Source organism: Solanum lycopersicum, chromosome 5 (genome assembly GCF_036512215.1).
Source record: "Solanum lycopersicum chromosome 5, SLM_r2.1".
Classification (NCBI taxonomy): Eukaryota; Viridiplantae; Streptophyta; class Magnoliopsida; order Solanales; family Solanaceae; genus Solanum; species Solanum lycopersicum.
Window position 1 is genome coordinate 45,629,460 of NC_090804.1, and position 22,432 is coordinate 45,651,891.

The following is a 22,432-nucleotide window of genomic DNA, read 5'->3' on the forward strand; positions in this document are numbered from 1 at the left end:
TTTAAAGTGTTTAATATGTAAAAAGAAAAAAAAGTTTTGGATGACTGATGCAGATTGTATCCATAGTAAAGGTGATGGACGAACATCCTGAAATACCACTAATCACATTACAAGAAAAAAATTGACAGAGATCTCAAATGTGATATAGAGTGTGAGTGTGAAGCATATGAGTGCGTTAATGACTGAAAAAGAATTGAAGGTGAATATGTATGTACACTGCCTTATAGGTGAATATTGGTTACCACATACTGAAGTCATTACTTAGCCAAAGCTCATGAACATATACATTATCTATCGGAGGCCTGGCTATGGCTTAAGAAGCTATTGATACCTATATATCGTTCATAGGCTTTATGATACAGGAGTCGTTCCACAAATCCCTTGATCTGGTGAACCAATATTTAGCAGATGAGAAATTGAACGAACTCATGACAATAGAACAAGTACATGGTCATGGTTGGATTTTCAAGTTTAGAGAATTAGTAATGGAAAGGATCATGAAAAATAAAAATAAACTACAAGAATATAATAGTTGCGGACATCTATTATAATCTCAATAGTGTTTTTTTTAGTTAGGAAAGTTGTGAAATCCTAACTATCATGCTTTGAAATCGTAAACTTAATAAAATAAGAAAAAGGATTTACTAACCTACAACTAAGAATATTTATTTTAAGACCCAGCCATGAAGAAAACTATGTAACCCTAGTCGGGAAATGAGTGAGAAGGGGTAAAATCATTCCTAAGGAGAGTAATTAGGATTTAGTCGATTTGGCAGTGGAACTCTAGTGGAATGTAGTGTGGCATCCACACGACATTTAACAACTTCCTTTAATAAAAAATGTACTTTTGACCCAATAGTTTGACGGGAAGGGTATATTGAGCCGAAATATAATTTTCAAATGAATATGAGTTATTTCGGATAGTTTAAGGGCTATTTTATCCTTTTTCGTTTAATTTATGTGACACTGAAATCCTATTGACGTTCCACATGGTATTTAATAACTACCTTTAATAAGGACACATTTGACCCAGTAATTTGATGAGATGGGGAATTTTGTGCAAAAGTATAGTTTAAAAAGTAAATATGATCTAATTCAAATAGTTCAAGGGTATTTTCTTTTCCATTTGGCTTTGGTTGTTCTTTATTTGCATTGTAGGCCAAACTTAAGGCCTATTATGCTGGACCTCGTTTTATGCATCTATATATTTGGCCATCGCTCGCCTTCATGGAAACGCAATGGATAGAGAGAAAATACCAAAATATGAAGTTCGACTCATATCCGATTGTGAAAAGCCTTGATAAAATGTGGGAGTTATTCTACCTAATGTAGATGAGAGGTGAGAGCAGAAATTATTTATTTCTATAGTAATGAGCATCTACACTAATTAATTTCAAAACAGATAGCTCATTATTAGCCCTTGTACATGTCATGTAGATGAAATTTTATGGACAAGTTATGCTCTCACATTCCTATTCGTAATTATTTTGAATAATTCAAACAGAAAAAGAGAATAATTGATAGTTAAAATGTACTCTTGGCCATTATCTCAAAGTTAAAAATAAAAAAGATAGGTGTATGAATTAGAGTAATTATAATCTACATTCAAATTCTCACTTCACAGGATCCGAGTACTGGGTATGTTTGGTATTAAAAAGGTATTTTCTTGACGAACAAGTAAATTATAACCTATTTTCTGCTGTTCAATAAGCAAAAGATTTTATCCCAAAAACATTCGTGTATTCTAGAAAGCCATTATGGGGTTAGGATAGAGTGGGGAGAGGATGTTAGGGGCAGGGGGATAAGCATTGGGTGGCTGGGTGGATAGAAGAGAATGAGCTTGGAAGATCACTATCACTAGTGAAACTCATTTTCCCTTCCAACTATTAGAAAAATCATTTTCCTAATTTTTAAAATAACTTATTTTTCTAGAAACCAAATATTTAGACAACAAAAACATGAGAGGAAAATATAGACTCAGAAGATTTCATAAACCCAGTTTACCCTAATAAATATAGCTGAGTAGCATCAAGAAGGCTACCATGCAATGACCGTAGAGTGATTCCATTCTAAATTCCCACATAGAAAAAGTACTTCAGTCGCAACAAATTTACTATAGCCTTCACCCTGGCTCGCCCCCACCTCTAAAGGGGCTTACGCACAAGCAAATGCCTTCCCCTTCAAATTACAGCTGTGATTACAACTAATATGTAAATATCAATAGCAGCTAGTCAATAGTTGTAATTGAATGTTTTGCATTTCTCCTACTTGAATTTTGTCTCCATCTTCAGTATATCTCTTCCTAGTACTTCCATTTTGGCAATTCAGAACTTACTAGCCATTAGGAGCCCAAAGGTTACACAATCACAAGATAATCACGACAAGTAATAGCTTACCAAATCCATAAATGGGTTGAAGCTGCCAAAAAGAAATCACAAATACAGCTAGTTTGGAAAGGAAAAAAAAAAAAAAGACTGGAGACGAGACCTATTTTAAATACACAAGGCTGCACCTAAGGTCTACTTCAACAAAGTTTTCCTCTCAAACTATGGTTCTTGAGGAACCTGTTTGCTCGTGATATAGAGAGCAGATTTTTAAGACTTGAGAACCTGAAAATAACAAATGGAATTCACTTCAGCTGTCACATCCTGAAAAAAGATGAATATGTGCACTCTTAAGTTAGACAACAGGCGTCATCAAGACTAGAGATTTGATTCAGGTAGAATCAGAGCCTAGATGATTATATATTAAAAGATGAACACATGTACGGAACATACTATTCAAACTAGCAGATGTCAAGAATAAGAAAAGCAATGTACAAGAGACCTACTAGACAAAAACCTACGGAAATTGTGTAAAACATGAAACCAGTGCCTAGGCTGATCTTTCTATTTTTTATTTTTGAAAAAAAATAACTAAATCTTTTTTCTTGTCTGAAGTAGGCAATCGATAAATAAGTACCTGATGCTTTGGAACAGGAAAACTCTAAACAGAGACCAAAATGACCAGTTCTCACATAGCTTCAGCTCTCTCTTGATATCTTCAGAGACCTTAGCTTGGATGATGACTTGAAAGAATGTATTAGAGGAACCTCTTCATCATCTTGTTTTTCTTCATCTGCCTCTTGGTCAGATCCACTGATTGATTCCTCGTCTTCACTAGAATTGTGCTCGTCAAAAAGTTTCTTTCCTTGTATGTTCTGCTTCTTGGTAGGACGACCTCGACGTCTCCCAGCTCCTTCCTTATCATCTATAAAAGAACTCACATTAGCAGTCAGTTCAAACAGATCCTATGATTGCACAAACCATAAGTGATGTGTTACTATGACTCACATTAGCAGTCAGTTCAGACTTCTGTCATTCTTTAACAAGAAATAACATAGAAACTGTTATGCAATAAATAATAATACATGAAATGTTATGTAAGGATTATTTACTTAAAAGGCATCTATATTACCAATACACGTATCCTAATTCCACATTATCTTGCATAAAACAATACATATACTCCCATAACTTAATGCTATATTTTTAGTACCGCAAATCAAATGCAATATGAAATTACGCATAGATCATATTTATCCCAGCTACATTAGTTATACGGGAATTAATTTTTCTAGTCCTTCCAACCAAACGTTGTATTATTCTATGTGAAATTTACAAGCCATAGAAACATTCAATGATAATCTTATTGGTTTTGATCTATTGCTTTCACAAGGATAAGGATTAGGTGACCTTTTCTCTAGAAGATGAACGAAGCCCAATAGAAAATTCAAACAAATCACATTTACTTGTAAAGAACAACAATCAATTCATTCAGAACTAAAATAAATAAATTAAACCAGTTTCGAGATTAATCACAACCTTTGAAATTATTCATGACCCTTGATATGATTAGCTTTACCACCATGAAGGCAAACCAAAGTGTCATAAAATTGGTAAAAATGGGAAAAACGAATGAAGACACCCAGAATGATGACTTCTAAAGTTGATTTAGATTTTTCAAGCCTAGCTTGTGAACCATTGCTCAGCTCAATTATTCTCATTTACACACTCATACCCAAGTGACTACATTTTATTCTAAGGACATTCTAGAACTTGGTCGAACAGCAATGATATGATCTTATTAAACAATAGGTTTAAGATATTATTTTCTAAAGATCATGGAGAGAAATGACAATATCACCACCAAAATTAGGAATAAGCCAAATAACTTTTTGACGACATATGAATTAGAAGATACACTTACATTAGGCACAATCAGTGTAAATTACAAACTAGTTTAGTGTATTCAGGAATTCGTTGTTTGGCGTACAGAATCAGTGTGAGACAAAAAGAATTTCCTGTCATTATTATTTTGTCAGAAACCCTAATTTGTCCTAAAAGACAATTATTTAGTATTTGCATGAAACGTGTCAAAGTAGAGTGCAATGGATACAGAATTCATATTCGAGCCCTTTTTACTTTAGGATTGAGGCATTATTGTAGTTACTTAATGTGGCACACAACAGGATTGGCGTAATCACTTCACAGTTTCACTCCACTTGCCTTCACTGGCCATCCAAAGATGATAAGAAGTTAACAGCATGGCACCTACTTAATGGTCAAACCAACCCCTCTCTAAGATTTTGAAAACTCCTCACACAGTTTCAGACATTATAGCAAGTGCTTTGAAAGTGGACCCAAAACGAATACCACTGAAACCAGAGCTGTTTAGTAGGATTGAGAAACAAACAAGAATTAACTCACAAATTAAAGTGCACAGCATAAAAAGGGAGCAGCCTGGAGAAGACAAACTAGAAGGGAAAAAAAACAAATTCAGTAAACTAAAAGTATATGTGTACCTTGTAAGACATCACCCTTAGCATACTTCTCATGGACTGTATCTACAAATATATGGTAGGGTCGCCAACCGCTTGGATCTTCATCCGTGTTAACATTTTCAGTTCTTTTCTCGACGTCTTTCAAGCTGATCACGTAAGAGTTAAGTGGCTCATATGAGAGCTATGATATTTGCACATTAACAAGAAAATAGCATCCAAAGATCAAATTTTGACAAGACAGGGTTGTTTAGGCAGTTCTTTCAAGGACAACTTCAAAAACAATGAAAGAGAGCTTAAAATGATATACAATATACACCACTGACATGTCCAAAGGCAAGAAAACATTGTGTCCAATGAGAAAGCTATAGCTGGTCATTAGCAAGGTTTCATTGATTTCCTCGAGACACATTGAGAGTGGCAAAAGTATCAACCTCCCATTATTCTTGATTCAGACACTAGTAACAAACTAAGTCTGTATCCCAGAGTAAGCAGCAACTACAGCTAATTTTTCATCTTCTCAGAGCAGTAGGCTTGCATAGGTCAACATGGTACACCCCTAAACTTCATGAATGACATTGCTTCCAGTGTCTAACAGGCCAGGACAGTCGAAAGCGGGATGCAAACAGAATCTTCACAATAAACTCATTATATCAATGATTATTTGAGAGGAATCTTTTGCCTATTCCATGGTATTGGTTCCTAGAGGCACCTAAAAAGGTTTACTTATTCCTTGACCATTCTCACAGTGAGAAATCTGTGGAAATGGAAGATAGGTCACATCTACTGGTGATAAGATTAGAACCAGTTGTGATCTTATTGTTATATCACACACTGATTGTGAAACAAAGTGTGGAATATGTTTGGCACCAGATGGGTGACACCGGCAACTCTCAAGGACGTGTTCTAAGTTGGCAATTCAAGAGGAAAAGGAGTAGAGAGTGAAAATGTCTCTTCTGGCACTTCAGCGGCTAATAAGGAAGGAAAAAGAAACATGCTTAACCACTTCAGAAGTTACCAATCAGGAAAAAGGCTGAAGTTAAAACTTTATGTGCATATCAGAAGTTAACAATAAAAATATCTGATGTGAATATCAATGATCATTTATACGTTTGTAAGTTTTTGGAGCAGATATCTGATCCCAGTTGGCAATGAATATTGCGTAATTTTTGTAGAGAATCACATTCTTATCACGAACCTCTACTTCCACATACTGCTTGTGAAATGGTACACTTCCCCTATCACATCAACAAATAACTTCAATAGAAATAACTTCATATTTTCAAAACCAAATAAAGAACAAAGAGAAGTTTCTGCAATGGAAATCTGCCACAATCACGACAGCCCAAGCCCCAAAACCCCACCAGGATATCCCAAATCTCAGGCATATATCTAACCAAGCCACATCTAAATCCAACCCTGTAACCAAGCAGATCACACAGTCTCCAAGCTTCTACAATATCCAAAACCCAAGGAACATGAGAAGATAATCTGCTGTTACTTCAAGTTAATCCAAACCAGGACTAATGCACAATTTCATTAAACGCCCTAGATAGATCATCTAACAGGATTGGAGTCAGAATGTTAGCCTTTCATTATGTGATTAAAAAGGAAAATTACATTTAGTGAGCTCTTACATGTTCATAATATCTGAAGGAGGAAGTTTAGATATGAAATGCAGCACAGCACCATCCAAGAAAGATAAATGCTTTGGAGCATCAGTAAAGGCATATTGAATGCCTCCTGTGACAATATTTAGAAGATCTGACCGGTGCTTGTTTCTAGCAGCATTTCCAAATGTCTTGGCAAGCCCACTGGCGAGATCTTCACATTCATGAAAAGTCTTTCTCGCTGATTCGTCATCATCAGAGAAAAGTGCTACTAAGTACCGTTCATGGGCCTGCGAAATCAGAACCAAACATGCTCAACTACTCCACAAAGAAAAGAGACTACACTTTCTTCCAATACAACCTTGATTTTTTTTAGAATGACACTCTTTGTTTGGAAAGGAAGTACCTTGATGCCTTTCTGAATCTAACATGTATACTTTCTTTCCAAACAAGAATTAACATGTATATTTTCTTTCCCGATTAACTTTTTTTACTTTTTTTTTAAAGAACTGGTAAATTTGTATTTGTATCAATACTTACTTAAGTACCTTAAGAACCATATTTATAATAAAAGAAAGTACACACTTTCCAAGCGCTAAACCTAACTCTAGCTGGACCCTAAAACATCTAGAATTGACTCAGTCTCTTTAGAATAAACATTTGTTATTGACTCAGTCTCATTAGAATAAACATTTGTGCGCCAAAAGCAGAACAAAATACATGTAAGTTTACTATACAGATGCATAATTTAATCCAGTTGCTCCACTTCTCCCTAAAGCATATTTGTCTCAACATACTAAGAATGAGCTCCCAATTGACATGTCATAGCCTTTCTCACTATCAAGTTTGCAAACGATGCCAGGTTTTTTTAGTCAGATTTTGAAATCAATTGCTTCATTAGCTATCAGTACCGCATCCTTTATATGTCTGCCTTTAATGAATGTCATTCGTTGTTTGTCCACCGGCCTCTTCGATCTCTGTCAGGACATTAGAGATCAACTTGTAAAAGTTTTCAATCAGACTGATAGATCTAAAAATCTTTGAGCTCCTTTGCCCACGTCTTCTTAGGATAAGAATCAGGGCAATAGATGTCGCATTGAAACTTTTTTCAAACATAGAATTTGAATGGAAATTATGAAATATGTCTGTCTTTATAACCTCCCAGCAATTTAGACAGAAACCCATTGTATGCTCATCAGTGCCAGGGGCTTTGTCCATTAGCACATCTAGTGAGTAGTTTGTTCTTCTGAAACTTCAAATTCCCCTGCTCATTCCTGCTCCACTCTTTCAGACTCCACCGTTTCCCGACATTGTCAACAAAACATTCTTGAGTTTAACCACCAAATTTGAAATTTGAAACGACTTGGATTGTTCCCAGTGTCCACAGAACAGAGCAATTGGGACATGATCTGTAACCATTCTCTGTAGAGTACATTGCTATAGATCACTGAATTGGCTATTCCATTCTGTGGACACCAGTATCGTGTCTACTCTAGTAGTATGGTTGTATCCTATAAACCAAGTGTAATTTCCACATCAAGCTGCAAATCAACTAGCTCCATGCCATCCATACAATCTGAAAATTCCCCCATAGATGAAGTTCTCTTAATGCAGTCCCTTTTTCATATGGAATCTACATATCTACATATATATATATATTCACCAAATTCACCACAGATAGGCTATGGCCACTCATCAGACTTTTGATGTTAGCTAATTCCTCTCATACCAGTCTCCTTCCAATATTCTGTTAGAAGCATACACATCAGTGATATGGCATTCAAAATCTTTTAATTGGGCCTTGAAGTTATACTGTTATAGGATAGAGTATACGCTTCAACCTATAAGATTTCCTCTATCCATACTCTTGCATCCCATAAGAGAAGAATTCCTGCCACTAGCTTCCAGAAATGCATATCTGATCCATCTCCCTGCCCATATCTGGTTAATTATATCCTGCACATTCACTTCTAACTTTGTTTCTTGGAGGCAGACCGTCTGTTTTCCAATCTTGAATCAGACTCTGCACCAAACCATTGAGCTCCCTAACTTTCCAAACATCTAGTCTAGTTTGAGTAAATTTTGTTGAACCCACATTGTTGTGTTCATCCACATTGTTGAACCCGCATTGTTGTGTTCATTCCCTTATCAAGTAGAGATTCTTGTTGCTAAATGAAGGAGGTTCAACCTCCTACATGTCCCAGATTTCCCCAGTATTTGTCATCTCCAGCTGCGATTGTTGATTTCGAGAGATATCTAGAATTATCTCTCCCTGCTCTTCACTTACAGATTCTTCTGGGTTTGCATACAAAGAAGTCCAGCTATATTTTCCCCCTTCTCTTTTTCAATTCACAGTTGATATCCGCTGATTGCCAGATTATCCAGTGTTGTGTTCTCCTGTTGCATGCACTGATCAGAGAAATAAACTGCCTACGTTTCTTCTAGAATTGCTTCGTGGAAATAATCATCAGCAGTCTGGGGTTTATGTTGTTAAATATGACTTGTGCCTGATCAGGCACAAAATACGTAAGGTCCAAAAAACCATCTTTAAATCCAGCACATGTCCTGCATGTGTTCCCCAGCCTTTTAAAAATTGTTACAGTTGTATCCACATGGGTCTCCCCAAAATCTGTCATCCCTACATCCTCGAAGGATCTATTACCAGCTAGGTTCTTTGTTGTTCCAGTTCTTCTCCGATGACTTCTCTACGGCTCGTCGGAATTAGGTTGAATCGAGTTTTCCTCAGTCCGGATGAGGATGAAGAAGTCAACTCATCTCTAGAGATGGTTACTTCGTTTGGGAAATACCGACCATCACCTCGTACTACGATTCTAGCCCACTTGAAATGGTTTCTTATCTCTGCTTCCTTCTCCGTCGTTTTCCAACCACCACATAAATCTCCGATCTCATGGAAAGTCTCATTTGAATATAGGTGCAGAGACAGACCCATTGCCCTAATTCATTTGGTTTTGGGCTTACACGAGGCTGGCACGCATCCAAGAAGGATTCCACAATTCTAGTTTAACTTTGTTTTTTTTCCAAATCCATTCTCCCTGGAGAATTTGCTCTCCCATGTTTCTGTTTGGGGACTCAAATAGAAAACAGACACCCATCTCATAAATATTAACCCCAAAAACCTTCTTCCAAACTGTTGATGATTCAAACATTTGATAAAGAGGGGATCAGACTTTGTCATGTCGAAGGACCGAAAGATGCATCTTCCAAGTAGACCTTGTCCTCCATTTTTGACAGCAGCAGTGGCTTTAACCACTTCACCCTTGTTTGTGGTTACCACAGGGCTGGTATTGGTTGCTATTTACTATCCTCAATGACTTCTGCATAAACAACATTGATGTTGTATGACACGAAGGAAGCCTTAGCAGACATCTAAGGGGAGCATTTAATGAAATTCTCCATCTTTAATGCTACACGTCTCCATACTGCACTAATGCCTGTTTCTAGAATAATGATACGTTGATAACTGATCTGGCCTCTCCCTTCAATGATAAGATACACATACACCTCCCATGAGAGTTGTGTTTCCTGGTACCAAAATATTCTGCGACCTGGTGTTTGTCTCCATCCACTCACCAGATTTTTCTGATCAGATGATGCTTCTTTGAGAATAAAGCATATCCAATCAAAGCTCTTCTCATTGAGCAGGACCCCCGACATCATATTCTGTTTCTCTCTACCCAGTCGTACCATGAAACATTAGATTTGACCTATAACCAATAAACAGCCGGGACTGAGTGTTTATCTCAAGTGGGCTATAATCAACGTACAATCATATGCAGCTTTCATGGCAAAATAGCAAACAAGGATATGCATCTTTGTTATAAGCATGGCATTTGTCCATCCTAGCTCCTTAAATTATTACAACCAACTCACACACCCCATGAACATGAATAATATACACCGACAGTATTTCAACAGCAAGCCTTGGAGCAATGCTAAAATTCTGTCCGTGTGACTGACCTATACGTCACGGGTTCAAGCAGCGGAACCAGTCACTGATGCTTGAGTCAGGGTAGGCTGCTTACATACATACACACACACAAACACCTGAGTGTGGCTCTTCCCCTGACCCAGTGTGAATGGGGATGCTTCATGCACCGGGCTCCCCTTTTTTATACACTCAGTCAACCAAACATTTTAACCATATCATTATCAAATTTTGAAGTAAGACTTCTCTTCTGCAATTTCATCAAAAAGCTCACCAGAAACTGGAAGGCCAACCTGCCAAGTGACAAAAATAGAGCAGGAATCATCTCAGTTAACAAGTAGTGATGCTCACCCTTTTTAGTGCCTCTATGAACAACCATGCAACATCTGCACCATTATTCCTTAACACGGTTAGCAAATGCTTAATAACCTCAGATACACTTGTCCCATGCATTGAAAGATGAGATAGTATCTCTGGAGCAAGATATTCCTGTAGATATTACAGTGATGAAATATGTTAGCACCTGAAAAAGATAATCAACGGTATGCCTCCTAATCTTTGCTTTCTAAATGATACTGCAGTAATACAAAAAAAAGCATTGCCAAAATCCACATAAGAAGTACAGCTAGGAATTAAGTATAGAAAAGTACAACTACGAAAAGAGAATACACCTAACCTTAGGAACTGCATCAACAGCAACCAACTTCCCAACAGCAATGATTACAGCATCTCGATTTGTCTCCTCAATGTATTCCCTATTAGAATCTTCTTCTTCAGCCTCATCTGTATCCATGTTAGAAGATGAATGAAAGTCTCAAGAGACATCCCTCGTCCAGAAAGAAGCCCTTTCTGGGATTGAATGTTATGGACTGATATATGATGTTCTGGAAGCTTAATACACTTTTTTGGTCAAGTTAAAAAGACTTATTCTTTCATTGACACCTGGGTGGACCATGGAGATCTATTTTCCACGACTCAACAGGACTAGGGGCTCAAGTTTTTGCAGTATCTTTTTTTTTTTTAACTTTATATTAATAAATTTTTAACGTGCATCTTGACTCTTCATGACATAAGTGCTTATATTACAAAATAGGGAAGTGAAACAGTTCTTTTCCTCCTGTATTTGGTTATGGCGGGAGCAGATATACACTTTAGTTTCTTAATAATCTTTCCAACAGAAAGTAAAGTAAAATCCTTACCTAAGAAGTAATGCTAGGAAAAAGATGCACAAAATGGTTTCCTTTTGAAAATCAAGCTTCACAAAAAGAACATAACAAAAATAAAAACCAATGTGCAACAACACATTCCTTCGATTAAGATATAGCATATGAGGAAACAAATGAATTCAATAGAAGTACACATTTCGCATTCAAATTCATGTGACTGCTCAAGAACCAAAGTGTTTTCACAGTAACCATGACAATGATGATAAGTTTACATCAAGCACACTATCTAAAAGTGCTATAATAAGAAGCATGATGCTAAAAGTAATTATTCTAGATGCAGGCTTCTCTATAGTTGAAGATAAATAATAGTGTTAGAGCCATATTATTATTCCTCTATACAACTGTAAGATGTGAGCTAGAGCTGCCACACATTTAGAGAAAACAGTGAATGGAAAGCAAAAACCACCTGAAATATGTAGTTGGCGTTCACAAAGCTTCCAGAACTTTTGAAGAATGGCTTCATCTGGAGAGTACCCTAAAGCTTCTATTTCCGTGGATGCAAAGGTTGCTTTCTTGAACAGACACCACTGTTCTGAAAAAATAACACAAACCTAGACCAAGAAAAACAACAAACTCAATTAACCAAACAAGAACATAGATGGCACTAACAGGAGATAGGTGAACATAGATGTTTGGAAATTACACATGGTCGGATGTAGATATTTAAAAATAATGCTTACCCTACATGCAAGTTGACTTGCACGAAGACCTTCCGGAGAATTAGTAGTCAGGAAGGACTCAAGTAGTTCAAACAAGGCACTGCGTTTTGAAATTAAGGAAGATATAGATTGTTCCAGGACTGTGCCAGAGTTGATGATAGAGTGTAGGCACCAGCAAACATGCAGATGCATGTTAAGAAGCAGAAATCCAATTACCTGAACAGTAAGCCAAAGCAGTTGTGTATTGTCAAGACTACAAAAAAGTATTATTCAAACTACAGTATACCCACCTCGTCATCAATACTTCTGAAGTTCTTCAGAGTCTCTGCAAGATCTTTATACAAGCTTTCAGTGGAAATTTGCCTTGACAATTGAAGTTCATACAACCTTTTCAAGTTAACAAGCATTGTATATTCATCATCACCATCCTGCAACAAAAATTGCACATTTTAAACAAAATGCATCAATGGAACACATAGTCCACTTCAATTTGTCAAGGGCGCATACAGCAACTTCTTTTATTGCAGATTTAAGTTTCATAATGAGCTCATCTTCAATCCCCTTCAATTTGTTAAGGGCGAAGTCCTGTAACTCCCCACGACTCTCAGTAGCACAGAAGTTCAGAGCTTTTACACAAGATCTCAGAGCTTCCTTCTCACCATGCTTGAAAAATGCTTCTTTCATCAGAAGTACCGCAGATTTAAAATTCTTAAAAAGCAAAAGAAAACAGCTGTTAGTAACCAGTTCAAAAAAAAATACTTCATATAGGCAATCCCCTATATAGTTCATGATTGTAATAAACTCCACAAACGAACCTGATCTTGTCGTTTAAGAGAATAGAGCTCAAGGTTCATATGAACAATGATTTCAAGTAGATAGGGAATTTTTGCTTTGTCAGATATAAATTTGCGAAGAAGCTGCGGATAATTCCTCATCATAGCAATGGTTATATCACGCTTAGAACTTTCAAACATGTCCTGCCAATTACAATATAAGCATTGATAGAATTCAGTATCCCATAGTAGTATGGCTGAACAACACCAATATAATTTGTCATAGACAAAGAACACTAAGAAGGAACCTATCTAAAATAATCTAAATAAATTTTGAACTTGAGGTGAAACTCTATGACTGCAAAAAATCAAAACCACAGCATCTAGATACTCATTCTGTGTACGGCTTGGAATGATGTCCCTACTGAGCATTGAGCAAACAGAGTTACCGTTTATGTTCCATGGTACATGAAAATAATATGACTGCTCACTATATTATCAAACTCCAAGTATAATAAAATGTCTTAATGATGTTAGAAAAATGTTAAAGATGGTAACATGATAATATACAAAAACGGCACCTCTTCCACTGACTAATACTAGCAAGTAATCTGGATGTATTTGACCACCTAACCTCATTTAAGACAAGCATACAGTTCAAAGAACTGCTAACAGTACAGATCTACCGGGTTGCAGAAATATCACCAACTTATTGTTTACTTTCTTGGAATCCATTCTCAGGTGTAAATGGTGAAGTTTGAAGCACAAACATAACATTTCTTAAGAGTCTTAGACTGTATCAACAAGAACTAAAGAACCTCACCTTTTGTGCTTTAGTATAATATTGTTTTTTATTATCACTGGCAGGAACAATCTTCTCTCCAACTGCCTTCCTAATGGACGCAAAAAGCAGCCGAATTAGGTTTGTTGCGTCTGCATCACTCAGTTCAGCTGATAGCTCTTCTTCCAAGAGCATAGACAGGATACGTTTCCAATCCTGTAAGGACATAATTCTCAAGTGAATATTTTTTTCAACCAGAGAACACACTCAGGTATCCAGGATAAGGAGACCCTTCTTAAGTTTTCCTATGATAAAATAGGATTATAGCTGTCAAATCAATATAAATAGAAAATGCCTATAAAGCCAAGTTGTAGAAATACTAGTCTAACCAAACTACAGATAATTGTATTACAGCATTAATACTAAAAACCATAGGGAGATTCTGAACAAATTCAGAAATTATACAGTAACTTATAACGTCTTTAAAACAAAGTTGAGCCACTAGAAGACTAGGCTCACTGAAAATTGTAGGGAGATATTCTAACCAAACTACAGATATCATATGGTCATAGAAATTTCATCTTTAAATTAAAAGGTAGTGTACATAACGTACTTTCATGGCGTCCATATACTCCCAGATATCATCAATGACATACATACTCAGCATTTCGTCTTTTGAAAACTCTCCCAATATGCGCAACAGTCTGTTAAGATGAACCTCAGAAGAATCAGCATTATCCCCTGGAAATTTTTTGTTATCAGTACACTTGTTCAATCAATCAAGCCAATAGAAAGCACAGGATGCAGAATAATGTTATAAAAACCTGAACTAGATTGTGAACTGTTCAATCGCTGGGCAATCAGATTATCATACACTAGAGCTCCAATGGCACGCCTGATTTCAGGTGGATCATCAATTAGCAAATCATATAAAGAACTTAATTCCTCCTCAGGAACACGTTGATGTCTGCAATCAAAAGAAAAAAAAATATATGTCAGCAAAATATGAATAACTTAATAAAAGAGCGCATTTCAACAATCTGCTGGTAACAATATTAAAGAAACAAGAGGCCTGCATTGTCAAGAAATTACCTTATCAGTTGTTTCACAAGTCCTATAGCACATACTGCCACAGAAATATCAACATCATCAGCAAGCTCGATCATCCTTTTATAAAATCTCTCCGTGAAAAGGCCAAGAGATGGTACATTATCATCCACCTCATAAAGATTCTGCAGCGCAAGAACTGATGCCTTCCTTACACCATCACTCTTAAGAGGGTAAAATTAAGAGCCAAATGCATCGTTAGAATTTTCAATTTAACAACTGAAGATTGAAGATAAAATCAAATTGAATCCACTTACTTTATCATTCAATGTCCATCCGAGATATTTCAAATACAAATCCTGCAAAAACAGAGAGGGGTATGACAGGATCCAGACACCCAATGACTGTATGCATGCCATTCTGATATCAGGTTCGACATCTCGATAACGGTGCATAAATAGCCTACAAATTTCAGCATACAAAAAGGCAAAAAAAAATTAAAAATGCTCCTCAAGTAATAAAAAATATGTATCATTAACATAAGGTGCATACCCAGTAAATATCTTCCGCATCATCTCCTCTATTATTGTTATCTTTTCATGGGTCATGGATAATCTTTTATTTAGTGATTCAACTCGAGGCCCATCCACTTTCTTCTTCTGTTCAGCATTTAGCTGTCTCTGTGTGGTTTCCCGCTGTGAACCAAGTACTTTGGCAATGTGTATAAAGGATGTAACAAGTTGAAGCCCCATTAATGAAGCAACCTGACGATATACTCTAGGAGGAGTGCTGAAATGCATGTTGACAAGACAATGAGCCAAAATTACCTCAAACTTAGAATACCGACATACAAGCAACTTACCATGATAGCGCAATCACATAATCCATGCACTTGTCAAACAAGACCCTATCAAAAAGTGGTCCATTTTCACATTCAGCAACCAGGGTATCCCAGAAGTAGACGAGATTATCTTTGAAGTTCTTGAAGTCCTTCTTCTTTGAAGTTTGATAATCCTCAACTTCACCCTAACATCCAAAGGAGATTAGGTAAAATTAGAATTGCACGTCTATGCATGAAGTTCCTGTTTAATGCATATCGAAATGACGCCAAATAATAACACCAACCAGAAAGTTCATGCGTAAGGCATATTGAACTGACGCCAAATAACATATTGCAACAACAACATACACAGTGACGCCAAATAACATATTAAATAAGGAAATGTCATCAATATAATGAATGAATATACCCTCTTAGCCATGTTTACAAGAGCAACTACAACATCATCAACATCAGTTTGGTCCAAGAAATCTTCTTCAATATGATATTTTGCTCCACATGCCTGTAAAACCACAAATTTCCACCTATCATGCCACACCATCAAAATGAAACCTATCTATGGCTGATATGTGGAGATGGGAAAAACATAATATGCAAGCAAAAGAAACACCCACATATTATCAAATTACCTCAAACATCATGCTCAATAGTCCAGCCATTGCAGCTTTCGGATCCTTCTCATAATGTTCCACCCAATGCTTGACCACTAGAGGAATTCGTCTCCTATCACCTTTAACAACATCTGCAAATGAAGGAATTTGTCTACCATCACCACAATAGATATACACAAAAAGGATTCAACAGAGAGAAACTAAAATCTAATTAGAATCAGGTAACGAGGAATTGAAGCAAGCAAGCTCAAGAAAACAAACCGACTAGTATAGCTTCTCATGGTTTTATTCCTTGAATAGGAAGTGACCTTTTAATGGACTTGTAAGGCATAGCTGAAGTGAATTTTTAAAGAGTAATGAGTATTTCTTATGGAACAATCACAGAAGGCCTTTGATTGTGGCTATGTATTAGAAATTCAAAATCCAACGGTAATTGAAACTTCCAGGTGGACCAAAACAGGGATGGTCAAGGCATGCAAGGCTTTTGAGGTAATATAACGGGATTTGAGCATGAAATCCTGGACATGATCTTGTGCATGGAACATAAGAGGCAGCTACAATTGAATAAACAAAAATCTGAAGGACGTTCAGCAAAAAAGTCACAGAGAAAAGGTGAAATCGAGCTAGAAAGGCTAAATGTGGTTTAAATTATGATGGCATGGCAAAGGAGGATAGGGGCAGGCTTCACGAAGCTCTTTCTAAATGAAATTAAAAATTATCAGTTGGAACATGCGGGGGGCTGAATGAAGCAGCTAAGAGAAGTTCAGTGAAATCTTTAATGGGTAAATGGAAAAGCAGACATAATTTGCCTGCAGGAGACAAAAATACTAGACTGGTCGTCACAAATAATTCAACAAATGTGGGGCAATAGATGAGCTGGCTGGACTGAGCTCAAACAAGTGGTAGCAGAGGTGGATAGTAATTCTTTGGGATAAAATGTTGTGGGATTGCATTGATACACAACAAAGTTCATACACTCTCTTGTGTATGTTAGAAAGTTCTCAAGAAGAAATATGATGTGTTTCAAAAGTTCTTCTGGCCCTCATTCTAATCCAGAAAAGAAGAACTGTGGCTTGAACTTGCCGTTATTAGAGGTATCTGGAACCAGTGGTAGGGTCATCGGTGGTGATCTCAATGTATGCAGATTTCGAAGTGAAAGATATAAACTGCATCCGAAAATCAAAAGTCATCAAAAGCTTCTCAGACACCATTAAAATCTGAACTCAATCAACCTCCCTTTACAGGATGCTTTCTATACTTGGTCCCGAGGAGAATATTCTATTCAAGCCTCTAGAATAGACAGGTTTTTGACATCACATGAATGGAGCGACACCTTTAAAGATGTAAAACAAATTGCTCTTCTGAAAGTTATGTCAGACTATAGACCTGTACTTTAGGAAAATGATGACTGGGAAGACAATCCTTCCTATTTTTAATTTGAAAACATGTGGTTGCAAGAGGAGGGTTTAACGAATGGTGGAAGAACTACTCTATCAAGGGTAGTCCAGATTTTATTTTCTCTCAGAAATTGAGGTGTCTTGAAAAATACATCACTGACTGGAACAGAAATCTTGGCAAGATGCAAACCAGAAATAGCAAAGCACTGGATGACCTTATGGTTATTAAGCAGGCAATCGAAAAAAGGCTCCCATCCCAAGCAGAAAAAGACAAGATCCTAAAAATGGAACTACAACAGACTGCTAAGGCTGAAGAAGTATCATGGAGGCAAAAATCCAAGTGTTTATGGCCTAAGGAGGGTGATAGGAACACCAAATATTTTCAAAGGATTGCAAATTCCCGCAGGAGAAACAATCAGATTGATATACTGATACCAATGATACATAATGAAACAGTAAGTAACAACCTCCAAACAAAGTGTTCAGTACAAAAAATGTTCCCCAAAAATTCCACAAAAGTAGATATAAAGACAAAATAAGAATCCTACAGCATTTTCTTCACCAACAGGATGCCCATAATGATGAGTGTTTCACATTTGTCCAAAAATTAGTGGACGAGATTGGCATTTCATTCAATGGGTGGAAACAAAATGCAATAACGAATCAAATTATACCACTTGCTATTGTAACTTACAGAATTTACAGACAATGAAAGGACCATTTTCAAGCAAGCAAATTGAAAGCTTTTACACTCTCAAAGTCATCAATTCAATATTAACCTAAAATTACCATAATTAAAATTATAATACAGTAGCCAAACTTAAAGATATAACTTGATTCACGCTTTCGACTATAATTGGGTAGCACACCCTAAAAATTCCATAGATTCTTGAATTACCAAAATTGAACTGAAATGTCATAGCGGAAAATTGCATAACATAGTAACTAAACGATCACAGCCTCCATTCACACTTTCTATCTATTGAGAAGCGATAGACTAAAACTTCTCTAGTAAATCTCAGACTCAACCTGAAATCGCTGTAACCTCCATTCACACTTTCTATATATTGAGTAGCGACAGACTAAAACTTCTCTAGTAACATTCAGAATTAATCTGAAATCCCTGTAAACTCCATTCATGCTTTCTATATATTGAGTAGTTATAGACTAAGGACCCGTTTGGCCATAGATTCATAAATATAATTTGGGGAAAAAACTGGCAAATAGTGCTTGTCCATACAATTTGCCATTATTTGGCTAATACAGTGTTTTGGGAAGCGAGAAGCGGAAAAAAGCGACGAGGGCTTGCTTCACATAAGCGAGAAGAGTGAAGCGAAGCGCGCGCTTTTTTTAAAAAAGCGACATTTAATGTAAAAATAAAAAAATATTAAATAACTAAATAGAGGTAATATAGTCTTAGATTAAAAGAAATTACATAGGCATAAATACTCATAAGTCATAACATATAAAGCAAAAAATCAAAAACATAATTAAATCACAAAGATTCAAACTCCTATTCTTCAACAAGGCTGCTAGACTGATCTCAAAATAATAATAAAAAAAAAGCAAAAGAATTTGAAAAAAAAAAAAAAGAGGAGGCAGCAGTCAGTAATTAGAAACAGAGCAGGCAGCAGAGATGAAGAAAAGAAGAGAAGAAAAAGAAAAAACTAGAGTAGTCGAAACTCAGAGAGATGAAGAGATGAAGCACAGGCGAAGATTGTATATTTCAGGAGAAAAGAAACTCATAGAGATGAATTAATAAACATTAGCTAAAAAAGAGATGAACAAAAAGTTACCTGCAACCGCGGTCGAGGTTGAAGAGAGAGGCAGCCTCAGTCGAGATCGTCATGAGAGAAAGAAGGGAAAGAGTCGTGAAAGAAGAGTCGTGAGGAGAGAGAAGTTTATATTTCAGATTATTCTTTTTAAAAAAAAAGACCTAATTATTTTTAATAAAAACTCTAATTGTCGCTTTTTTTATAAAAAGCGCGCTTTATTGCGCTTTTGCCTTAGGGTCGCTTCTCGCTTCTTCATCTGAAGCGAGAGCTTTTTTTAGATCGCCTCGCCTCAAGATAAAAAAAGCGCACAAAGGTCGCCTCGCTTTGAAGCTCGCTTTAAGCGCGCTTTTCACAACACTGGGCTAATATTTTTGGCAAATAACCCAAATTCCCAAATACTAGAAAAAACTAGTATTTGGGCCAAGTCTCATTATTTGGGAACTTTTAATAATTCAAATTCTACACCAAACTTTTATCTTTTACAAGAACTCCCACTATAATAGTTGTTTGCGTTGTTTTACTAATGTTTTACGTAAACATCAAAGTAGTGATGGAATATTCAGTGAATATGAAAGTGATAATATGGTTATTCATGAAAATGATGAACAATCGGCTTAGGTAACAAAGTCATGTGTCATGTAATTTACAAACCTATAGTTAGTTTTGATGGTTTATAAAATTTATGGGTATATCTCATATTTCTTAAAAAGGTTAAATATATTTCCCAAATACTATGACAAAACACATGCTGAAATTTCACCCAAATTTTCGCTCAAATAATATTTCCCAAAAAAACTTGGAAATCTATGGCCAAATGCTAGCTAAAACTTCTCTAGTAACTTCCAGAATTAACCTGAAATTACTGTAATGAAAGCAACACAACACTAATGATCTAAAAGATAATTTCATGTCTGCTTTCAACATAATTGACTAGTGTAAGCCCAAAATTTCTCTCGTTTGAATCTTCAAAACATACCTGAAATTAAAAGAACAATACATAACACTACGATAACTAGGCCACAACTTCCATATTTGCACTTTCAACATCATCTGATAGCACAAGCCTAACAATGCTTGTCTCAAAATTCAAAAATTAGTCTGCTAGTACCATAGCAATACAAAGCATAATTTCAATCCGTGGTTTCAACAATAATTGAAGAAGACAAGCCTTAAATTTCTATATAATCTCAAACTGCAACAATTAAAACTACAGAACATTAGTCCAACTAGAAGACCACAACTTCCATTCCTCCATTCAACATGATAAAATTTCAGAATGACATGCAAACTAGAAGGCCATAATTTCCACTGTGCTACCAACAATCGAGAAGCAAAGCCTAAAAATCTATAGATTCTCAAATTCAAATTAAACATCAAAACTATTGTAACAAAACAGCAGACAAAATTTATAATACCAATTAAACTCTGATGAGCATTTCTAGCAGCAGCAGCAGATGAAGTGCCTCCTAAAGCCTTACTCCGCTTAGGTCTAGCACGAAAGTCTTCAAAGTCCTCAGACGATTCTTCCCTCTCTTCCTCATTCACACTGCTGTGTAATTGCTCTTCGTTAATCCTAGTTTGAGCTCTCGTTCGTTTCTGTAAACAATTAACTCAATAATTACGTCTCAACTATTAACTTAATCAGTTGAATACTGCTGAAACTAAAAAAACCGAACTCACCGTACGACGATTCGCTGTTTCCGATACCACTGGTTCCTCCTCCATGAATTGATGTTGTTGTAAACCCTAGAAATTGAAGCAAAGAAGAGAGAACTATGCAGAAGAAGGAGACGGTGAGAAAATGAAGAGAATTGTGGGATCGTATTGCGTATACTACCTACACTTGGAGTTGCAATTTTTGTGAGATTGAAACGATGCTTACGCCTTATATGCCATGTTAACTCAATTAGCTTTTAAAGATAATGGTGTGTTTGGTACGGAGGAAAATGTTTTTTCTAGTAAATTTTTTTCTGGAAAATAAGTTGATTTTAGATTTATTTTTTCATGTTTAGTTGGTGAGTAGAAAATATTGTCTGGAAATTATTATTAGTGTTTGATTTATGAATAAAAAATATTTTTGAGAAACATCTTGTTATTTTTATTAGAGTAAAATAACTTATGAAATTAAAAATATTTTTTTAAAATAAAATTATTATTTTTTTAGGTGGTGGTGGTGGTGGTGGGATGGGGTGGGGTAGTGGGTGGGGAAGGGGTACGAGTGAAAAAATAAAAATTCAAAATTGAAAGTATTTTTAAAAAAATAAAATAAATTTTTTGAGGAGGGGGGACAGGCAAGGGGGAATAGGAGTTTAGCAAATAAAAATTTTAAGTTGAAAATATTTTAATAAAGCAAAATTAAATTTTATGAGGAGGAGTTGGGATTGGGGGAGGGTTGGCCAGTGGTGGGTGGTTGGATGGGTGGGGATCAAGGATCGGGTGAAAAAATAAAATTTTGAAATTGAAAATATTTTCTTAAAATTAATGTTTTTTCAAAAATGTAATTTGAAATTGGAAGAGAGTTATGGAAAATGTTTTCCTTAATTTTTTAAGGGAAGTCATTTTCCTTAATTTTGAGAAAAATAAGTTGATTTGAAAAATATTTTCCAAAACTTTTGTCCCAACCAAACATGAGAAAATTAGAAAACATTTTCCAGAAAATATTTTCCTTCGTACCAAACACACTCTAAATCTTAATGTTTAATTTCCAATTTTAATTTTAATCTTGATTTATGAATCGTGTGTTATAAACGAGGGAAACAAATAAAGTTTTCATTTGTAAATTAATACCCAAAGGGAGTAAAAAAATAAATGTTTACCGATTATTTGAACTAAAATAGAAGCTCTTAAAAATAAAATGTAAAATAATCAACTTCATTTTTCTTTGTAGTGTAAATCTTTATTTCAGTATTATTTACTTATATTGGTGGCTAACGATGGTGAACTAGAG

General features: G+C 35.9%; 1 protein-coding gene across 4 annotated transcripts; it reads right to left on the bottom strand.

Moving 5' to 3' along the window:
* Positions 1 to 1,985: 1,985 nt before the first annotated feature.
* On the bottom strand, positions 1,986 to 21,372 carry LOC101267707 (sister-chromatid cohesion protein 3). 4 transcript variants are annotated; one of them, XR_003246942.2, is made up of 22 exons: positions 21,166 to 21,372; positions 20,901 to 21,081; positions 16,332 to 16,444; positions 16,112 to 16,204; positions 15,724 to 15,887; positions 15,414 to 15,650; positions 15,179 to 15,323; positions 14,907 to 15,085; positions 14,639 to 14,781; positions 14,428 to 14,555; positions 13,857 to 14,030; positions 13,076 to 13,237; positions 12,768 to 12,968; positions 12,551 to 12,688; positions 12,282 to 12,476; positions 12,008 to 12,152; positions 11,052 to 11,158; positions 10,727 to 10,864; positions 6,457 to 6,719; positions 4,844 to 4,968; positions 2,962 to 3,249; positions 1,986 to 2,609 (listed from the first exon to the last, which is right to left on the bottom strand). XR_003246942.2 is itself a non-coding variant. In XM_026031191.2 (21 exons), the coding sequence occupies exons 1-21, from the start codon at positions 21,208 to 21,210 to the stop codon at positions 3,023 to 3,025; spliced, it is 3,303 nt and encodes a 1,100-aa protein (XP_025886976.2). In that variant the 5' UTR covers positions 21,211 to 21,372; the 3' UTR covers positions 2,959 to 3,022. The 4 variants fall into 4 exon arrangements, 1 of the variants encoding a protein (XP_025886976.2); XR_003246943.2 differs by having other exon boundaries at positions 1,986 to 2,648; XR_003246945.2 differs by having other exon boundaries at positions 2,236 to 2,609; positions 10,408 to 10,864.
* Between the last annotated feature and the right edge of the window lie 1,060 nt (positions 21,373 to 22,432).

What these genes read in the sequence shown, in the direction of transcription:
- LOC101267707 (XM_026031191.2), bottom strand. Translation starts at nt 21,210, where the DNA reads ATGGAGGAGGAACCAGTGGTATCGGAAACAGCGAATCGTCGTACG. An exon ending in TGCTCATCAGAGTTTAATTG is followed by an intron (nt 16,445 to 20,900) that starts GTATTATAAATT and finishes CTTCATTTGCAG; the next exon opens with ATGTTGTTAAAGGTGATAGG. An exon ending in ATGCGGAAGATATTTACTGG is followed by an intron (nt 15,324 to 15,413) that starts GTATGCACCTTA and finishes TGAAATTTGTAG; the next exon opens with GCTATTTATGCACCGTTATC.